This window comes from Venturia canescens, chromosome 1, assembly GCF_019457755.1.
Source record: "Venturia canescens isolate UGA chromosome 1, ASM1945775v1, whole genome shotgun sequence".
NCBI classification, from domain to species: domain Eukaryota; kingdom Metazoa; phylum Arthropoda; class Insecta; order Hymenoptera; family Ichneumonidae; genus Venturia; species Venturia canescens.
Window position 1 is genome coordinate 13,048,356 of NC_057421.1, and position 23,088 is coordinate 13,071,443.

General features: G+C 38.4%; 1 protein-coding gene across 3 annotated transcripts in view; it reads right to left on the reverse strand.

Moving 5' to 3' along the window:
- Positions 1 to 316: 316 nt before the first annotated feature.
- LOC122410199 (lachesin-like) overlaps positions 317 to 23,088 on the reverse strand; it is a 193,129-nt gene continuing 170,357 nt past the window's right edge. For 2 of the 3 annotated variants that reach the window (XM_043418305.1, XM_043418313.1), the window contains exons 7-11: positions 16,224 to 16,361; positions 15,365 to 15,535; positions 13,121 to 13,189; positions 12,771 to 12,839; positions 317 to 7,671 (exon numbers count right to left, since the gene is read on the reverse strand). In XM_043418305.1, the coding sequence (XP_043274240.1) occupies positions 7,490 to 7,671; positions 12,771 to 12,839; positions 13,121 to 13,189; positions 15,365 to 15,535; positions 16,224 to 16,361 (629 nt within the window). In that variant the 3' untranslated portion in view covers positions 317 to 7,489. The remainder of the gene's footprint in view (positions 7,672 to 12,770; positions 12,840 to 13,120; positions 13,190 to 15,364; positions 15,536 to 16,223; positions 16,362 to 23,088) is intronic. The other variant, XM_043418324.1, reaches the window with a different exon arrangement.

Consider the following 23,088-nt stretch of genomic DNA (forward strand, 5'->3'; position numbering starts at 1 on the left):
TAACAATACCTAAAGCGTGAGTGAAACTCGATTTAATTGACAGTCCAGCTCCGAAGTGATAGTCGATTCTCCTTTACCCTGCTCCATCGCATGTTAGCTGGGGCTGTCACGTTACGCTGTGAAAGTCTTCGTTTTTGGAGCAGTGAAAATAGAAAAAAAACTTCGTCTCTGATGGATTAACGCCATAAATAAAAGACGCTCCTAATCAAGAAATTGAGGGAAACGAATTGAAAAAAAAAAAAACAATGGTTCTGACTGATTTGGGAAGTTGACTAACAGGAAAAGTTCTTGGTGTACGATTTAAAAATCAGAAAAATCATTGCCTCCGAATATTTCATTGTATTATTTATATGTATATATATATATATATATATTCGTTTTTTTCTTTCGTCCATCGGATGTTTACGCATCATCAATATAGGAATAATTACAACAAAGTTTATTATCTACATGGATACAATCATCTTTGTTTTTCATTTTTCGTTATTTTTTATTCAACTTTTTCATCTTATTATTAAGTTCATTTTTGACTAATCGATCGCGTCAATCGCTAATAATCTCTACATTTCGCACGCTCATTGATGCTTGCCATTTTATCAGACATTTCACGCCAAGGTATGGAGACACTTTTTTCGGTAAATGTTTCACCCCACGTTTTACTAGAGATGTTTAACATGAATTTTATTTCATCTGTATCTTCATTTTTGTGTGTGCGGGGAGGGGCAAAGGGCGGGCGGGGGGGGGGGGGGGGGGGCTCGTTTCGTAACACGACTTCTTACCACACTGTCTTCCTATTTTTCTTTTTTCTTTCAATCGTATTCATATAAATTTTATTATCTGTACAGCGAGTTTATAAGTAGTATTGTTTGTGTGTGTGTTGTTCTTTCGTGTCGTTAGCTTGTGATAATTCGCCTGTGCGTAAATTAATCTCTTTCTCTTAGCATGTGAAAATCGTTATTCGAAGAGCTCACTGGAGTTCAATGGAAATTTATCAGCTTGTTTCAAAGACGAGGTAAAATATTTATCCACGTGGTTATTGAGGGGAAAAGCAGGATACGCGGTTCAAGATTCTATTTTTTTACCAATTTTCTCGTTGGTACTTGAGCTTTGATTGTGCTAACAAATTTTCCTTATCAAAATTGACTTGTGATTGGAGAAAACATTTTCAGAAATGATGAATATTATTAATTCATTAAAAGACTGCTTCGAAGATAAATAACTCAATGGAATGAAACTGAACGTAGCGAACCGAATAATTTTCATAGCCACAGCACCATCAAATTTCGATGGAATTTCTCGAGACATTCAATCAGTTTTTTCGACTGTTTTGTTGACTCAGTTTCGCAAGAGCTATGAATTTCGCATCGTTGTTAATGGGTTTATAGTTATAAGAATCTACTCAAGCTATATGATTGATCGAGCACGAATATACGCGCGCATATATGAGCAGATATACACGTACGCATATAACCAATGTGTATATCCATGCAGTACATATTACCGTAGTGTAGTGTACATATACCGTTTTGGAGTCTAGAGTCATGAGGAAAACAATAAATATATTATTTTCATTCGTAACGCACTCATTCTCGGCGCTCGAGCTCCGACGCCGCTCACGTATCTCGTGAAAATATTGATAGACTGGAAGATTGTTCACTTTCGTCATAAAAATTAGCTAATCAAAAACGTAAAAGTCTCACCTCGATACAAATCACTATCTTACGTCTATTTATATATTTATATTAAGTCGTTATTACATTTAACGTTGTGTAGATATCGTGTGGTGGATTTTTAAGTTTTTCTCATTCGTTATCAAACTTACGTGTGCGCACGGAGCTTCAAAAATCTGTCTCGCACTCAAAAATTCTGTACAGATGTTCGGAATTATTACATATATTCATATATACATTCACCTGTGTATTTATAACATAAATTCACTCAATTTTTCCATTTACTTAAATCTTTTTTTTCATCGACTGTTCATTCGCCAGGTCGTAATTTATGATTATCATTCGATTGATCAATGTCGATTCACGCGCACTGCGATAATATTGAACAACAACGTGCGTCTTTATCAATTTATTCTGCGTATATAAGCGTTTTTGAAATCCCATTCATTTTTATTATTATTATTATTATTATTATTATTATTATTAATAACGTTTATTTTCTTTTTATGCGGACATGCATCAACACCGAAGCGAGCTACTCGTCGTTCGTTCACCATACTGTTGTTGTTATTTTCTTTTCTTTTTACCTTCCGTAACGGTGACAAATATCTTACCATATTTTTAAATCGTATTTCTTAAGGTTTAGGTATCGCATATACGCGTCAGAGGAATTCTAGAATGCTGAAAAAACAGGAAAGTTCCTAACGAACACCTCGAGTTTGAATTCTCGTGATTCTTAAACACAAAGTCATTGGCAGGGCTTCGTTTAACGATCTATGAATGAAAAAAGTTTTAAGACTCAGTACGTTCGGTTACGACTGGATGAGAGACCATGGTAAACCTGATGATGACAGCATTAACTTTAAGACCCTCGTAGAGACAATTTGTGATTGACGAAAACGAAAATATTTGCTTGCTTTTCTTTCACACTTAATTTACTTTTGCTCGCTTCCATTCAGAATGATCAAATCTTTAAAATTATTTGCCTTTGAAATTATTAAAGGACCAATAAATTTCTCTATTTTTGACTGGGTACATCCGATCCAATTATTAATCACCACCGAATGATACGGCAACGACTCGATGCTCAAGTACTACAAGATTCGTCGAAATATTTTTGCACTTACGAAATGTAACCAAAAGAGACGGAGAAGTTTAAAACGTCTATAAAGCGAGGAATTTTGAATGAATTCAGCTTTCTGGTTAAACGAAAATTTGCTTTTTGAAAGTGACGTAAATTTAGTTAATTTGAGTAAGTGAAGTAACTGGAAATAATTTAATAACTCATTTAAGGTAAGCGGTAGATGAATCTTCAATACTTCCCTCACAGTCTTAATATACTCGTGAGTTTTCATTTAAATGCAATTTTACGAGACCATTTGACAGCTCAGCCAAGATTTTTTTTTTTTTTTTAATTTTAGTTACTTATCTCATTATTTTTCTAAAAAAGTCGTTACAAACGGGCTTCTTCGTCTACCTAGAAATATAAATGTCAAACTAAAATGTGGTAGAGCGAGAAACCATTTTCCGTCAAAGACAGGAAGTTCGATATGGCAATTATAGCTGTTCTGGATACTCGGTCATTAAACGAAGGAAGGATATATTTACAGAGAGGTTTTCGAGGGTTTGGCAAAAACATGGGGCAATATAGGAACTTGGGAGAAAAGGAATGAGAAAGAGGGATAGAGAGAGATCATAGAAAACGGTTGCTAGCTAACGTCGTGCTCATTAAGTCGTTGGGTCGTTAAGTCGTTTACCCGGAACTGTCCTCGAATCGCTCTGGCTCTGGCTCTGGTTCTCTCAATTTCTCTTTCTCTCTCGTTCTCTTTCTCTCTCTATCCCTTTAGCGAAGTTATCGACAGGATGAAATTGAGAACATCAACCACGTTCTATGTGGTGGATTCTGGATGATGGAATCAAGCTCGCATTTCCACGTGAAATTTATCTATCCAAAATAAATAATTCATTTCAAGTTAGACTATCTCCCTTCAAGTTGACTTGATGGATCTGCGATGTATTTATGAAATCCTCGCTTGATCTAACGACGTTTTCAAATGATTGTCGAATCTTTTCGAAGCTCAATAATTTCGTTAAATATTCAATTGATCCGGGGAATCCACCCTTCATGAAATGTGGTAACAAAGATATTTTTCAATAAACCATTTCTTAACTAAAATTGATTTTCTTCCCTATAGAAATGTTTCAAGCGTGCAAAAACACTCTATATCGTAAACAATTTTTCTACCATACAATTCTCACATGAAGCAGAAAATAACACTCATTTAAAAACTAAGATATCACAAATCCATTTTTTCTACTCATTCCAATATCTATTCATGCAATATTAACTAGCAATTGGAAACCAGGAAACGACGAAGAATGTATTTACAAGTAAATAAAATGGTTAACAAAGTCATGGAAATAATCTACGTTAAAAAAATGTTGAATTGGATGCAATTGTGACAAGCTTCGACGCGGATTTTGATCAATCCGCTTAATTGTTGCGAGAGTAGAAACTGCAAAATAATAGTGATTGCTGAGACCAGAGCCACGTTAGTTTGACTCGTCGGATCTCTGGCTTAGCATTTCCCTCAGGGAGAGAAAAAAAATTGTAAATATTACTTTGTCACCATAGTGTTAGGGTTCTATGTCGTCCATTTTCGAGGTTTTTATCAAAAACATAACTTCCAAGTGAATTTCGAATAAAAACTTTTAAATTGCGTATTTTGCTCTGTCAAAGGTTTAAGCCGTGCTATTTTTTCCTACGCACTTCACCGACGAAACATTATCAAATTCATGTTGACTCGATGATGAACTGTAAACTATAATTATAATTATTAATCTGTTTTCACAATCGAAATTTACAGCTGAACATAGTTAAATTCGAGGAGCTCCAACACAGGCATCGATGATCCACCAATGTGTTTAGAAATTTACTGCGGTATATAGCGGAACTTCATTCGCCCTTGTACGATAATATATTTGTTTTGGTATCGTGCACATTCATTTTCGTCGAGTTCTCGTTTCATAAAAAATTACTATAAATGTTTGTAATAATTAATTAATATTACGATATAGAACCCCACTCCTACGGCACCATAGTAATTTACACTAGAATCTTCCCTCCGTGTTCAGAGTGTAATATGCTTGTAGAATAAACAGAAAAACAACGATCAGAGTTTTAATAACATGAAAATTCAAAGTCCAAGGCGTGTTAGTCACTTTTGTTTCCATTCTCCACTTCTACGATCACGTGTTCATAATATTTTATTGTTTGAAAATGTGAACAAAATGAAGAGCCGTATTAAGCGCGTTTCTCTCATGGCATTCATCCCAAGTACTCGTTTCGAATTCTTCCTGTTGATATTACTCCTGGCTGAAAGGGGTGGAGATAGAGGATGAAATGGGGAGGAAGAGAGGGTTGGTATTCATGGTGCGTGAAGCGTGATGGCGAACGAGAGAGCGGTGACGAAGTGAATCCAAGCGGACTCAATTAAGCAAGCCGAAGTCACTGTTAGCATTGTAGACGTTGTTGCGACTGTGTTGGAGAGTAACTTCGATGTGTGCGCACGAAATATAAGCAAAACAATTCTAAAATCTGAGTATACAAGAGTTTCTCTGTTCCAGATACGTTGCCAGTATTTACTATCGATTTCGGTGATTTCCTTCACGGGCAACGTCCGATGTATCTACTCGCTACGCTGCGGCACGTGACTCACGTTTCACACGGCGCATATATCGGTTCCCTCACTGTCTCTATCTCCGTCAGTTATTCTCCGTCTCCGTCTGGCCCTTTCGGTTCCGGTGGACTACCAAAGCGTGTAGCGAAAGGCATCACGTGCGAGATCCCCGTTCTCTCTTGCTCTCCTGCTCGATGCCTGTCTCTTAGTAACATCCCCGCGAGTTCGAGCCGGCCTTAGACTACTCTCGTATTCTGCATGATGCGTTTACAGAGGGCAATCAAGGACAAATCGAATTTTCAATATGTCCCTTTCGAATATCAATTTTTTAATAGACCTCCCAACAACTGTTGACAGCTCTCGCTGCGTGGATCGTTATCAGCGAATTTCGAGCGAGGAAGACCTCAGCAGAGGAGTCATTACGCCGACTCGGCATGGAACGCACCTCGCATCGTGTGAATTTTTTCCACCACCACGTGGAGCACAGTTATCACGACGAAACTCACCATGAGAAATATGGCAACACTCGATTCTCTTGGCCTCGTAAAGTCGTTAAAACACAACGCGAAATAGCCCATACATGAAAAAGACGAAATAACTGAGAGATATGCAGATCAGCGGACTCTTGAGCTGACAGTAATATCCAGAACTGTGTGTTCACACCCAGAGAGCGAGTTGCCATGTCGCATGATCCCATGGCCCTGGTACACGGGGCATATCGGAGGGAGACAAGCGATGACAGAATTGTGTGTCTCGACATGGTTCGAACACGGTGCCACAGTGTGCAACGACGCCTGAGATTCCGGTGTTTGTATACGAGTCTCTATGCCTGTGTGTGCGAGTGTGCCTCGCGCAAGTGTGCACTTCAGTCCTGTCCACGGTCTTCACGCTATTTCACTGCACTCGTCGTCTCTCCTTCGATGACGATCCCTCGACTCTCTCTCGCTCTCAGTCTATGCATATACGAGCCCTCAACAAACAACAACACCCGCTATTATCATACATATTTGCTCTCACTTACCCTCGAGTATTTGCACACGTGCATTATTCATAAATATACTTGTCTCGTTATGTCTGTCACTGTGAGTAGAAAGCAAAGACGTGTGCATTAAATGTGTAATATTAGTGATAAAAATGAGTAAATGAAGTACCAAAAATTTCATCCAAACCTACAATTGTGAGCATCGAATGTCACAAGTGAACAAATTTGTAGTTATTTGCAAGATAAATCAGAGGTGATTGACTCACCGAGACCCTATTTCGTCCTAGTACATTTCGAATCGATAAATATTGAAAAATCATTGACGAAACAAAAAGTCAATTTTAACAGTAAATGATGAGTGAATTATGCTGAAAATAAATATAGGGATAAAAACCCCTCACTGAGAATCAGAAAGATCAAAAGCTTAAACGTTTACGAAAATCTTTCATAACTGAGCTGTCAAATACAAGTCGATCGGCACGCACATTTTTTTAAGATCAAGTCAACAATCTCCATTCTCTCATAGAATTATCGATTCTTTTAAATTTCACCTAATCGGATTGCATCATAAAAACCTGCCAATAAGGTAACGTAGTTACAGTCATGGCATCGTTCGAATCATTTTTCTCTATTGTTATGATAATGACATAATTGTACGTTACATAGTAATTATAGATACGCGTATATCCATATCAGGCTATATATATACACATATGTATATATATATAAATAAATGTATATATATATGTGTAAGTATGACGCATATTATCTTCTGCCTTCGATTTTTTTTCTGGTTTTTTGTTTTTCATTTTTTTTTTAATTCTTCGTGTCGTTTTTTTTTTGTTTCTTTTTTTTTTTTAATTAATTAGTCATTTAGTACGAAAATAATTTAGCACACCTCTCGTGACGTGGATCACGATTGGCCGCGCATGCGAACTGACCCGATCACTTTTGCCGTTGATTTTTATGCGGTTTTTCCCAATGGCGTGGTTCAATAGCTGATTATCGTGAATTTCTTCGCGACCGGAGTGACAGTCGACTTTAAAATCATCAGCACGGTCAGCGTGCACGGGATGTTTAAGCACCGAGAAACACCAGCGACACCCACGATCGCCGTCAATAAATACTACTTGGAAGCCCCGTACGTGACTCGCGAATCACCTTCTGGTGACGATTAGTAAGAGAGGATTTAGGAAGAATGTCAATGCCAGAAATAATCTGTACAATGGGTTGAGTCGTGTCGAATGACAGGATGGCGAACCACTTGTTTCACCGTCCTGCGGCCTTTTCGTCGGTGAACCAACACCCGATCCTCCGCCGCCGTACTCCCGGTCGTAATCTGAAATGAAAATCAATCGACGCACGATTATAAACGGTGGAATATCGTTATCACATTGACGCTCTCGATTTGAAAAGCAGGATGTACAAAGCTCTTCGTATACGAGCAGTGCCAGCACTCGAACTGGGGATTTCGACAGTTTTTTTTTTTTTTCGTTCCACACCCGAAATTCAACTGTTTGAGTGAAACTAAATAAATTCGTGAAATGGAATATCTTTTAATTTGATTTTTAGCCAAAATGAATTCCTCGGTGGAACGTCGAGCGCTCATTTACCCTTTGATATTACGAGACACTTGAATCCGAACGAGAATATCATTTCGATGTCGTTTCTAAACTTTCTTCACACCAAAAATATGAGACAGCCTCTTTCCATGAGAAATTGTCAGGTCAATGTAGGGATTTGAGACTGAAACATTGTTCGCGTATCTGTTGCTTACAGTAACAAAAAAGTTGAACTGATATTTGTCGTATTTCATGTGGAATAGACGATAGAACAAATTTTTACCGCACAGTGTAGACGCATGCCTCACTCACAGCTAACGTTATATATACCCTCCGGTCGAGGGAGAATGTGTGGAACTACTGGCTACGAAAGCAAAAGCGGACCCGAGAGTTTCTGCACGCTATGTATAAATTCAGTGGTGAGGGTCGTGTATGGTCAGACACCCGAAAGCCACAACACGCTCGCCGTTGAATCGTGGACCACATACAAACCAACAGCTTATTTCATTCCCGGTGGCCACTTTGTTTCTTCGTGAAACTCAGCTGTTTCTCTCTCTCTCTCTCTCTCACGTTCTCTTTCTTCCATCGTTTTTCTCTTCCATTCTCCGTCTCCCTCATTCTCGTTCTTCCCATTTTCTCTTTCGCATTTTTTTTTACTCCCATTTTATGCTTTTTCTACTTTTCTTGTTCACACCTTCAGGATTTCTCATGAGATTTCGTAGATTTTCTCGCCTGCAACTTCCTTCCTGGGCCCTACACATACTTGATCCTGTTGATGCAGTACAACTGCAATAAAGGCACTCTTTCAAGAAGTACCAACGTTTTAATGGATCAAAGAAAAACAAGAAAAAAGAGGCTCTCCGAAAACAAGGATTCTGCATTGAAATCTAAGCCACTAATTAGTCAGTAGTTAAGTCAAATCGAGTTTTCACAGATTCATGTTTTTTTTTCTATGATTTTAAAAGTCAGCCTCCCTTCACAAACACACATCGTTATGGGATCGAGTTCGGTACATCTTGAGAGGATTAAGGGGGGGGGGGGGGGGGGGCATTTTAAGTCGAATATTAATCGACTTTAAGTTTTGAGAAAATGCTCGAAAATGAGGAATCTAGATAGTCACGTCCCCCAATTTGCCAATTTATTCTCAATTTACTATGAAATTTTAATAAAGACTATGAATGCATGTACGTTTTGAATAAAACACGTGAATTTCACTGACAAGATCGAATAATTATTTGTTCCCATCTATTGATTACTGTCAAGCAGATTAACTTTGATCAGCATAAATTGGAATACTCAGTTTTTTGAAAAAAAAAACTGATTAGCAGGAAAGAGAATTGTATTTAGTGTGCGCGCAATGTTCTTCCGCTGAGTGTCAGGTAGTTCAGGTGTTTCTCGTTTTTTTGTTTCCTATCTTTATCATGCCATCACGCATACCTGGCGCTTTAATTGGCTCTCTTGACGCGTCACGGAATCACCGCGCTTGTAATTTTCAACCTCGTACACTTTCTTGAATCGAATGATTGGTTTCGTGTGTTCCTCAAAGCCCCAACCACGACGACGTTAGTTTTTTTGTAGAAGTTGGATACGCGTCGTAATTTTTTTTCGTGCGCGAATCTTGTAGTGGGGAAAGCCGTTTCGAAACTGGTACAAGGTATTCCTTTCAGTCTCTCGGATGAAGGTAAAGTTCGCTCAAAATCGAAGAAAACCTTAGCCTTTATCCATGCTAAAGCTTACTGCAACTGCCCGTTTGCGTAGTTATATATACGAGAGCTTTCATTCAGAAAAAGTCCTTGAACCGCTCTTTTTCACGCTTCTTCTAACACACGTAGACAAAGGGAATCGACCATCGGTGACTTCTCTCTCGCCACTAATCGTAATTGACAGAACCATCAAGACCCAAGACTTTTTCACTTTCATTTCTGGCACAGGAAGTAGAATGTTTTGAGAAAAATAATTGAATGGCGAAGTTTCGGTTGAAACGACGAGGTAAAGTTACAGAAATCTTGGAAATTCTTGTCCAGACTTCCGGTAAGAGTTCTAAAAAATCTGGAAAAGTATTTGCCCCTTTTTCAATAATAGCCTTGGCAAAATTTTTCAGAGGGATTTCAAAAAGTCTCAGAAATCGTTCTCGGAGGGACCCCTACAAGACGAATGGTCACTGTTTCATGCGCGAGAGAGTGTGAAATGATCAATCAACAGCCGAAATGCAAAGACGATCAAAAGCACACAAGAGAACTCCAGTGGAAGGGAAAATAGAGGTGAAGCAAGATAGAGAAAATACGAACTAACTGCAGGAAGGATTCGAGTTTGATGCTATTCGTCATGGATTCTCTTCGTCTTCGACCATTTGAGAAACCTTTGCGTGCGAGTGGAGGAATGTCAAGAGAATAAGTGATAACCGAAAAGCACAAAGAGACGAAAACCAAAAGATAAAGAGAGAGCGGAAAAGGTATTAAGCGTAGTTTGGTCGATGCTAAGCTGAAAGAAAGACCTTGTCCCGTTGTATATACATTGGGGAAGATCCAATTTATCGAATTGGCCAACGCGTTTACCCGTGAGCAAAAGGTCATAAGGTTGGGGGGCTAGGGTCAGTTCTCGATGTTGTGGTTAAGCATCGCCAATAAATATCTATACGTAAAGGTATACGTGTGTGCGGATGAAAAACTTGGAGTAACCCTGGGCAAGTATACAGATATCAGAGTACAGATTGGAAAGATCAATGAAGCGTCTTTAGCGTGCTTCAAAGGGGTCAAGTAAACGTTGAGGAAGAGAAAACGAGACAGACGAGGAGAAAAAAGGAGAGACATAAGTTGAGTAAGCTAGAATATTCTGCGGTGTTTCGACTGGCAATCCTGGTATGCCTGAAGGCAACTTTTTGCTCTGTGTCCGTGTATTTATACTTTTTGCCCTCACTTTTTCTTTCTCCTTCGTCCAGGTTCGTTTCGTCAGTGGCGGACCAGTGGTTCGTATTTTCCGTAATTTAATGCAATTCTCGAGTAAGAGAAAAACTTTGCTTCGAGTGAGATATCCATTCGGCCTACAACAACAGGCATGTATAAATTAAATCCATTTTCACATCTACTCACACGAATATTCTTGTTGAAAAAACTGTGAGGGTTTGGCCACTGCAATGATGCCTTAATGAGGTTTGTCGATAACGTGTAACCAGGACGAGCTTTTTGTCATGAATTCGTTGTTACGGAAAAAACGGCCCTTTCGAACGACTAAATGTTGGATAGAAAATATTTCCTGAAGAACGATTATGGATTCGCAGAGTTAATCGACTCAATTCAGACAGCACATTGATGGGATCACGACGTGTGGTTTAAAGAAAGTGTGATGAATCACGACTCATCGCGTATGCAGATGGGAAAATGATCTTTGCTCTTATTTCAAGCTCCAGGCTATAAAATCTCGGTGAAAATGAAGGATTTTCGTCGCAAATAGGGACGTTTGAAAACCAGGTGAAATTCCGCATAGCCCCGTTTCAGTTTGGTACAGGAAAATATCGCGCTGGATATCATCGGACCTTGCACATTCGCAAACAACGAGAGAAACATTTGTGAAAGTGCAAATAAATAACAAGCGATTAAACGTCTCTTGGGATATCGACTCTATTTTCTCGCTGTCAGCCTTTCAACTTCTCCCACTCTTCCTCTCCCCCTCCCTCTCTTTCTCTCTCACTCGTACTCTCTTATTTTGTCAGTTCCAGGCAATCCTTGGCTAGAGAGTGTGGAACACACTTGTCACTAGGGTCACGAAGAGGACCGAAGCGGGGAAGGGGGTCCCGGATATTGTCATTGTTGGTCGGACATGCTGCTGGTCACGAAAAACAGAATACGGATTTATACCACCTCTACCTATCCTGACATTGCTTGTCTATTCTTCTTTTTTCGTTCCCTCCACTCCCATTCACGTACACACGAGCAGTGCATTTACACTCACACCCATACAATCCTACACGCTGGATCCCGTGTGAATTCACATATATATATGGTTTAAGTATAGCGCAAACTAGAGAATCGGACAAATCTCTGTGGCTGTCGTGAAAATCGATAGACCACCGGACCCCCGGGATTCTCTCCTCGTTTAACATCCAACGGGAACTATTTCTCGCTCTCACGCCATTTCATTCCACGTCAATTTTGCGACATAGTCACATCGATCGAAGCGAGGGCACACCTTTGCTTCCGTATTAATAATGAGCCAATATCTCTCGAATTCATGAGGAAGAGGGATGTAGAGAAAGAAAGGAGGAGACGCAGAGGCGGATGTATGGAGACAGAGGGGAGAAGAGGGCTTAAGAGAAACGGCGAAAGAGAGAGAGAGAGAGAGAATCAATTCCTCGGTCTATGGCTCAATTACAAATATACGAAAGGATTATCGCTACACGTCACATATGCTCGCGTATTATTAATATGTTAGCAAAGTATGTTGAACTATCCGAGGAAATAGTCGAATTGAGTGGCTGCCTCATCACCGTGGATCCGGCCCATATGCATACAAACGTTCTATATTCCCTTCACGACGGTTACCTACTGTGACTAATATCAATGGTACACGAGACACGCAGTCATCATAAGCGGGAAACGAGCAAGATTCTAATTAAACCGATTACGCGAGTTATCTTGATGGTTATAGGACGGGAGAATATTTGCGGTAATACTGCACGCATGCTTCGCCGACATACGCTTCGTTTCGCTTCATCCATCGCAGCCATTCTCTCCGTTCGTCATTCCTCAACGCCGCTTTTCCCGGCTCATACTTTTCCGTCTATATTTTTTCTTTTCCCTCGTCGTAATCTCATTACAGAGGCTTTTAATCATGAACGCTCGTTTTCTCGAGTAACATCGTAACATATCTGGGCACTGACCTGGACCTCGCCACTCCTCGACCTCGTAGTCGTTTGGACGCTGTCGTAACTTCTTGTTACCGTGCCGACCTGGAATTATCATTAAGAAATACGATTTTCTTCCATCACAAACTCACGTTTTTTCTCAACATCCAAGTACTATCGCTCTGTCTCGATTCACAAGTTTTATTACTTCGTTACTGTCTAGTTGGTATTTATTTCGTGCGTTCACAAATTGTAGCAAATTTCGATATTTTTTTTCAATAAAATTATAAGGATGGAAATAAATTAATTCTCTGCAGGATACATTCGAATAGTTCTTCACTATGGTTTTCCTTCAATAAATTTTAGTAGTTTTATTCCATAATTACCGGGTTTCTTCAACGACGATGTGACCTGAGACGTTGGTTGCGTTGTCGTCGTTGATGGAGCAGGAATTTCTGCAACATTTAGACAAAAAAACTCTTTATAGACGTGGCATCATAGTTGATAGGTCATTTTAAAAACTGATTAATTAGAAGCAGATTCTCAATGACTCGGAGTAGTCACACAAAAGTCGAGGGTCGTTTCGAGTGAAAATTTTCGCTTGAAATTTAACGAAGTGGACGAATAATTAAACGTTGCGGATAATACGATCGGGAAATTCAGTCTCAATTATTGAGTCGACCATTGGCACAACTTTGAAAACGATCATAATGCTTGTAGATAAAGGTCATTGATGAATACTGAAGACGCATTTTCAAGATGAGAAACATGGTTCTTTTAGTAGTACGATTCATTATGACATTACTGTTATGTTCGATTGGAAAACTTGTGCAAGTAAAATATTTTCCATTCCACATTCCCCGAGACAAATTTTATTGTTAACAATTTATAGATTCTTTCATCGAAGGAATAAAATGGTGCAGAAGTGAGTAACTTTTAATGGGAAATAAGCGAAAACTGGCTGCAATAAAATGAACTTTACATCTTTCTATTAATATTTGAAATTCTTTTCGCTTCGTCGATGCACAAGATTGGCAAGGAAACTTTTGAAAGAGCGAACGAAAAAGCGGAAAATAAAAAATCTAATTAAGTAACGAATCGTGCGTTGAACGTAGTAAAAAATTCCGAACAATTCAATCAAATCGCAAATTACTTCGCGACCCCGTTGTTGAAAGCCATTCGGACGTATTTTTGTTGCAAACTTATTTCTGAATAGCAGCAATTTTATCGAGAGCCGGTATATACAGCGAGAAAATTTGCTTCTGAAATATCTGGATCTGCGCACGTATCTTAAGGCTCCATCACGACCTAGAATCGGAAATCAATGATTTCTCTTTGTAGAGCTCGATTGAACGCTTCTGTACAACCGTAACTGTATACTCCTCATGTACGTCTAATGTCCTTGAATAACCGTGCCCAATTGAATGGTATAATCTTTGGCACAATATGGAAGTCCCATATGTGATTCCTTGATCCCCCTTCGCATGCACACATACGCAGCATACGTGCGCATGTAAATACATACATAGGCGTGTGTCAGTGTGTCCTTTTCTCTGGAGCGTGGAGGCTTTGATTATTCAAGCATATTGTTGGGTTTGCGACGCTTGTGGAAACGGAGAATTTCGTGCAAATACGTCCAACCGTTGCGTCTACCTACTTACTCGAACGGCACGAATAACTAATCCGCGCAACAACGTGACACATCACAAAGAAAATGTGCATGGCCTTTATGATCGTTTCTTGATTATGAACACGCTCGTACTTGATGCACACTTCCATTCCGTCTTAAGGGGTCTGCCCTAATTAGACGGGCAAAAAAGGGCTATTTTCGCGATTTTTTTTGACCGGTGTAAATTATAAATATCGATATAAAAAGTGTTGTCTGAAAAGTACACTTTTAAAGTGCACTGAATTTTTTTTTATATTTATTTTACTCAGTTGTCGTACAGACAAATGATGGAATGGATGATCAGAGAAAAAATGAAAAATGGCTTTACAATTAGATTCAATAGGTAAATGGCTATGGCGCGTATCATACGATTTTTTATTTTTTCAAAAATTATAAAATCCTTGCCATTTTTCCAAAAACGTTTTTTCCAAAAAAAAGAACGTTTTTTTCATCGTTTTTTACAAAAAAAAAATAGTTCCACTCGAAATTTTAAAATTTGTACGATATGCGCTTTAGATATAGTCATAAAGAACGTGTGGTATAATTTTGATCGGGATCGGTTGAATTGTTTCGCAGATTTCATCAACGAGCCGTCCAAAAACGTAATTTGGAGGAAAACGCGTTGAAACAAAGGCAGGTACGCGATACCGCACTGGGCGGTGTGTATCGCTAAAAAGTACACTTGGACTGCTCTGATCTTTATAGAATTTTAGTATGATCTTTTAATCTGTGTACTTTCGGAAAATGTAATAAAAAAAAATCGATTTTTTGAAAATTCTGATTAGGGTAGACCGTTAAACCTTCGTTCGTTGACCTTTCAATTCAGAGACTCAATAAACGGTTCATGACTATTTACAAGAAATTAGCGAGTTGATTATTTAGTGTCCATTCTTCTTTTTTTGAATACACTCGATGAATATTGAATGAAATTACCAACTGTGGAATTAATTGAGGGACTTACCGTCCAGTCTGATGACTCCGTCCGTACCACCGAGTGAATTTTGCGCTACGCACTTGTATGAACCGAAGTCCTTGGGTTCGACGTTTCGTATCTTAAGCATCATGTATTTGTTGTAACCATTATCTTGGTAGATCGCCTCGTACTTGTCGCCTGCAATCGAATGGTAATAGCCTGGGCAAGTACAAAAAACGTTCTATGTTTCATCGAAAAGTGGTGATGTTATTAAGATAAATGTGTGTGCGTGCGCGTGTGTGTAAAAGTTTAAATATTCTAATGAATTACAAAACAGAAAATACAAAAGAGTCCCCTTATCCCGTAGGCACGACACTGGTGCAAATTTGCATCCACGAAAATTTCAAGTGTCTGGAACTTCACAATTCCTTTCTTCAATTTTGACATTATTCTATAAAAAAACTTTATTTTTAAATTTTTTAAATGATTGTACTCGATCATTAAGGAATCGTTACCCCTAAAAAATCTCGTTGCAAGATAAATTCCATACATTCATGGATGAAATAAAAACGTTTTAAATAGTCCAAGTGCAATTTTGCACCAGCGTGGTGAGTGTGTGACCTCAACGGGAGTGTGGCGTCGTCTACGGGTTATGATAAAGATCCGAAAATATTCTGTGCTCGATCGATAGCTAATATCTTGATTAACTTGATATAAAACAAGCGTGTGAGAAAAAATATGAGAGAAAAATCACACTCACAGATGTCAGTGTGATTTCCGAGACACCCCGTTTGTTATTTATATATAACGATTTATTGTATTACAATGGAGCCGGCTCAGTTGGCAGTGAGATCGAAGTGTTCAGGAAATAAGGATTTATCGTATATCTGCGGAAGTATAAAATTACCAGAGACAATCATGTCGCCTGCCTCAGTTGTCCAATAGTTGATTGAGGTCGGGTAAGCCTCGGTGTGGCACTCAAGCGTAACGTCCTGCCCCACGTAAGCTCCTTCCAATTGGTTCGGTATCGACAGCATTGGTGGAACTGCAAGTTGTTTTTTTTTTGTTTTTATTACATATTTACTTTATTATGGACAAAGGAGACGAGAGCAAAAAACTTCTTGATATTGTAATGGGACATTTTTTATGACGTACGCTAAAAAACATCGCTATGGCAGAGTTTCATACTGAATTTTGGAGCAGGTGTGAAAACACCGGAGTCATAGAAAATGTTATTTTTGAAAAAAATAATAAAATTCATTGATTTCACCGGACGAAATTGTGAATTTTTTGATGCAACAAACGAACGATGTTATTTTACCCTGAACATCCACCATGAAGAGGGAAATGTGGGAAAATAAAATACCTTGGATCATGGGAGTTGAGCGTCTCCGAAACGCTTCTGGACTCGAAGAATCAAGGATTAAGAGGGCCACAGGAAACTAAAACCGAAAAAGTTTTCCTCCCTGACAACTAATCGTCTAGAGTGCTCCGAGTAAATCAAGAAATTCGGGAGAATAGATGTCGACTGGGACTGTGCGTGGATTTTTCTACTCCACTCGGTATTTGTTCTCCTTGCTGGAGCTTTCGTTCGCTCGCGGTGAGTACTTTCGAATCGCTTAGTCCACGCTCATAAATTTTGACTCTGATATTCTCGGACTTTGAATCTCCGTTTATGGATTATATTTTAGGCATTTCGATCGAATGAAATAGTTTTTTATTTCTATCGATATAACAGACGATCGACAAGTTTCCGGTGATTCAAGTTTTCTCAATTATTTGCTGAGCTATTCAACTGTAATCATGTTTTTTTATTCCAATTACTGAAACGTATTTGAAATAGGCATTTTTTAGTTTCCATTATCAACGCTTGGCAGCTAGCGCAGCTCCGTATTACTCCGTCGTTTTGACAACTTTTCAATAATTCAATATGACCGGTAACAAGCGTAAACGAGCGCACGTGAAACGTTTGGAGAACCAACCGCGAATGGTGGCTTCAGTGATTACCGAAGTTAAGCAGCCTCGGACGAGACTAATACTGGGATTGGTGACTGCTTAGCCATGCACTGGCTCGCGCATCAATCAGTGAACGGGAGGTTACTCTTCTTGGTTTCTATGATGGTGTTGATAAATGGAAATTAAGTGAAAATATAGCCGCCTGTATAAACCAGGTTTCCTCGGGATTCCCTTGGCTCTCGTACAAACTCTCGATACCTCAGTGGATAGCGTAACAGTCAGCAATACTGTTGGGAGTTTTCAGAACCATGGTGAATTATGAGAATGAAAGTTGACAAAAAAAAAGATTAAAAAGGCTCGCGAATGGGTACGGGCTCATGAAGATCTGCGAGGGCAAAAAGAATGAAAACAAAAATTGATGTCGTGCTAAAAGCTCGAATTGTCGTCTCGTGAGAAGCACAAATCTCCTGCGCACTTTTTAATACAATATTCATAAAAATCTTCGATTAACTGGTTGCTCCGTACCACTTGCCGCATATGAATTTGCTTAAAAATTGATTGACCAGGATCCCGAACTTATTTTCATCGTCGATCAATGTTCAGGACGTTTTTTTTTTTTTTAAATGTATCATTCGGAGTCGTGAAATCGAGATCGCAGTGATCTATGATTTCCGAGATTTTAAGAGACACCAAATTCGTCAGATGGATGGGAGTGTCAAGGTTTTAATATTTTATACCCAAGTCGACGTTGAAATACAGAGATTGGAAAAAGTATTTGTTACTATATGCAAGCACAGAGGTGGGAAAGAAACCACTTTTGTGAAATTAGATATTTCAATGTGGACAAAAACAGTGATGACGAAAAAAAAGTAGTCGATAAAGATTTAAGTTCGCAAGGTGTATTAAATGTTATCGGAATGCTCTCATAATGTATCTTTTTATCTCTTCCTTCTCTCTTTCTCTCCTGCTCTCTCTTTGAAGCCTATAGATCGATGAATGAACTCGACCTTTTAATGCCTCCAGGGGTAACTTGGAAACTTTACGAGACACCGTAAATCACGTTTTTACTACCTATATCTCTTCACTTGGAGGATGGCTTGTGTGGTTACCTATGTATAGACACGTGGATGTTCTTGTACACATATTCATATATACATTTAGTTTCCTTAAGGAGTGTGTTTAGGAATGGTGAAAAGAGGAAAAAATCGCAAACCGAATGTCTCACGGAGAATTTTATTATCATTTGATGTGCTTTTCGAGTCGCGATATCTTCCACAAATCGTGTGGGAGTCTCTCTTTCGAAGAACTGAATTTCACGACTCTCGAGACGAAAAGCGGAATTCGATTTATAACGAAGCCTCTTCGACACGGCGCATGGATATTTATTGGTACGAGGACAACAAAAAATTCGTGATTTCGAATCGTTTATTTTATGTTCTACTTCTCGTATTGAGTTCAATAGTCGACTATTCAGGATACATTTTCGATATGGGAGTAAATGGCGCTTTTACTGCCTGAAAAATACGTGCCTTTAAACTCGAGTAAATGAAAGAAAAAAACAAAATTATTCCATACAGACAGGAATGCAAGATTTATAGCTCAATTTTTATATCTTGCTCAGATGTAACTTTCTCAAAAAAGATATAAATTTGAAGATTACTAAACCTTAAGACACTTACGACGTCTTCGAAGAGATGTTGAATGCTTAAGATTTCTTTTATTTTTGGATCGTCACTGTCGATCCAATCATGACATAAATGTCGTCTCAAACAAGCAAAAATATTTACAATTCACTGGATTGTGTCAGTGTTCTTCACAGTTTGTGAGCATGATTCATAAAATCAATATTTATAGAAAAACGGCATTTTTTGACTCACAGAATGAATTTCATGGGTGAAATGTTCACCTTCGAATTCCTTTTTCTAACAATAACGGAATCAACTCCAATCCATACTGCCCTGTTTCGGCTGATTTGGCTTTCACTTCCAGCCCACAATGTTCATCAAGTAGTTTTACTCGGGGCTTCTCGAGGAAAAGTTTACTTCCTGTCTGAAGATATCACCGGAGCTTGCATAGGACCTGATACCGATTGATTGAAGTAAGATTGAAAACCGCCTTTGAACGTTATCAGACCTGACAAGTAAGTTTCTATGATAAATCACTAATCAATGCAGAGTCCCAAGAATTTTTCAATATGGACACTATTTGACGGAAAATCTAAATTGCACGAGTCCCGTCAATTCCCAATTGATTCTGTGCCGGGGATTTGTAACGAAAGTTTGTACCACGATGAGCGTAACAAATAATTTTGGTAGATTATGGGATGGCAAAAATCAACATCCCGGTGAGTAAACGTCATAAGGTGAGATCTATAAATGTTTGGTTGTACAAATTCACTTTACACGGGTCTAAGCCGATTTTCTGTTCATCACTTGCAGCAGAGTTAGGAGCGACAGGGTCAAAGAGGCTTAAAATTTTGACGCAGCCAGTACTATAATCAAATAGTCCCCGAGCACACTATTTATCCCATCTCAAAATAGCGAAACCATAATTTCGGGTCCGTTGGTTTGCTTCGAGTTCTAAGGAGTTAGCAGACCAGTACCTTGCAAGCATATTAGTGAAGTTTGTTCAAGCATCGATAATTTGCTAACTCATTAGCGATCATGAAACTACTGCAATAAACTTCCCGTGTTTAAATACTACTCAGAGATTATGTTCGAGAATTATTTTTCGGTATTATAAACCACCGATATATTTTCGTCCAGTTCTTACGTATTACGTCTCCCGATCGATGAAGCGAGACTAAAGCTGATAACAATAATTATATCATAAGAAAGAGAAAACAGAAAAATCAATATCGAACAGCCGACGTCAATGTCGAAAAAAAATCGGTTTAAAAAATACAGACATCGATTCAAATTATTTCAAAGCACGTCCATCATAAAAAATGAATTTCCATCCAGTCGTGCTTTGAATTCTGAGCATGTTTCACATTATTTTCAGTACGCTATATAATTTTTTTTTTCAATTCATCGTACTACAAAATATATAATTTTTGTAAATATTATGAGTGTTCGGATTGAAGGAATTTGTTGAAATAATGCAAGCACGACTGTCTGTGCTTCGAAGGCAAAAACAAAGACTTGCTCATGGAGCACAAAAGTATCACGTGAGAAAATAGGTATCCTCAGTATAACAACTCAATCGATTCTATCATTCCGTAGGAAGCGATTTCAGCATTTCTATTGCATTGATTTCGAGAATGAAGGAACGTATCGATGCTTTTTTGTATCAGGGACGAGAGCAGCTTTTCTGTACGAAAGCTCTCCTTACAGAGCATTCCGCTTCTGTACAGTGTGAGATTATTTCACTCTCCCACGCTGATACACACATGTATGTGTGTACAGATCCATGTAGTACACGTCGACGCGTACACATCGACATGATGTATGTGGAAAGGTAGACTCGACAATTTATATAAGGTCGAACATGATTCTGCAGAGTGCAAGTTGCACGTCGTCGTTTAAGCCGTCTTTATTTTCCATTCACATTCCTTTGGAGCTGTTTTTTATTGTATTTTTTAGGCTTTTGGTCTGATCGAATGAGCCAGTCGTCTACATCATTATAATGATTCAATGATGTTCATTTTGTTCAATGATTCACAGTAATTTCTTTGTGGACTTGGGAATACTGAGCTCGAAATAATTGAGGGAGAAATTGAACTGTCATCGAATGTTTCGAGATACGAAAAGAATTGGTAAATGATAAATAATGATTGGATAACGTGCTGTCAATCATTCTCTAATAACGTTCGATTACTGGGTCAAAATTGACGTGAAGCTACACAGCGTATTGAATTTACACCTTCGAATTTTTTCGAATGAAATAATTTTTTAATCCATTGAATTTTGTGAGTATTCACTTCATGAATTGATTGATGTTGAGGCCACTTTGAAACGACTAAAAATTTTGCTCTCTCATTAAAACCTTTTGAATATTTCGGAAAAAAGGTTCAACTTTTCAAGCTCGCGGAGCTTAACTGTGACAACGCTGCGTGGCTTCTGCGCAGGGAACGTTTGTGTTAGCATAAACATGCATTGTTACATCGGTTCTAACTTTTAAACTCGGTGAGCTGGAAATTTTCGTTGCGTTTTTGGTTGACAGTAAGAGAGTCATCCAATTACATTCGAATGAACATTTTAATGAGGATGAGAAAAAATTGTACATTTTTTTTCAAAATATATTATTTATATGAAAAAATTGTGACCATCCTGTCGGCTGGGTACGGTCGAGCTGTTTTGAAATATTATTTGCGATTCATGAAGGAATATTCGTTCCAGTTTTAGATCATGAAAAAGAGTGGTTGAAGTTTTAGAAATTTATAGTTGTTCGTGGCTTCGAAACGTAGATTTGGTAATTATTCGGAAGTGGGGCTCCTGCTGTAATCGGGCTGAAATTTATTTTTAACTTTTTTTATGCATAAGGAACATGAGAGAAGGCAATATTGAGGTGGCGCAAGATGTTATTCGCCCAAAAAAAAAAACAATTTTCCTTATATACATAGAAAATGTTCGTTTTCGATGTAATCGTTCGTCGATTAATGTTCGTCGATCGAAATTCAGCAAAGGTAAACACAACAATTGTAAAAAAACGATGTAATTTCAAACAATCCGTGCGCACAGACGCGTGGTTGCAAAATGCGTATTTGACTCCCGAGAAGTTCTGCCTTTTTGTTTCTTTGTACATAATACAAAATCCACCACACCAGGCATTTCTAATGGAAGAACTCAACATTAATTCAGAAACGGTGTGTAATTGGAGTAGCTATGTTCGTGAAGTATTGGATTACTGGCTACCATTTAATTCTGCCAATCAATTGGGTGATCCGGGAAAGATCGTCGAAACAGATGAAGCTAAGTTTGGAAAGCGAAAATATAATCGTGGCCGCATTGTCGAAGGACAATGGATTTTCGGTGGTTTTGAACGCGTGATTCTAAGAATGTGTGAAAGAGATCGTTCTTCCGACACATTATTGGAGATAATCAAACGGCGTATAAAACCTGGGACGACAGTTATGTCTGATTGCTGGAAGTCCTATAATTGTCTTCAAGAAGCAGGTTAGTTTAATACCACATTTGATACCACAAAGAACACACGTATCACATGTTTCTATTGAACGATATTTCAATTTATAGGATTCCAACATCTGACCGTGAATCATTCAACACATTTTGTCGATCCGGATTCCGGAGCATACACACAAAGTATAGAAAGAATATGGCGTGATGCACGTGGTGGTATTCCGAAATACGGACGACGTGATTATCACATGGCTGCATGGATGTATCGCCGATTTTCTTTTTTTTCGATGGAATAAAGTTTTTTTATAATGAAATTTCACAAAAAATATTGTATGTGAACAAATTTTGAACAAATTTTTGAAAACATTGAAAATGGTTTTTTTTTTTTTTGATTTTTTGTAGATTAAATTTTTTTTTGGTCATGCGCCACTGTAATAACACGTGGTATACTGTTTTTTTTTCTACGGGAATTCATGAAAAAAATGTTCAGTCTGATTACAGCAGGAGCCCCACTTCCGAATAATTACCGTAGATTTTATCCTTTGCGGCTTGCTTCTATAAAGACCAACGTACTCAGGTTGGAATCGTGAAAATCCATTTCTTCATGATGGTGTTCAGATAACACGAAAACGCTGGGAGAAATCTATTCAAACCTTATAACTTTTTAATTAATTTCATTGAGCTAATTTTTCATTCGTACCACCTGATGGTAGAATTAAATTCTGTTAAAGTTCT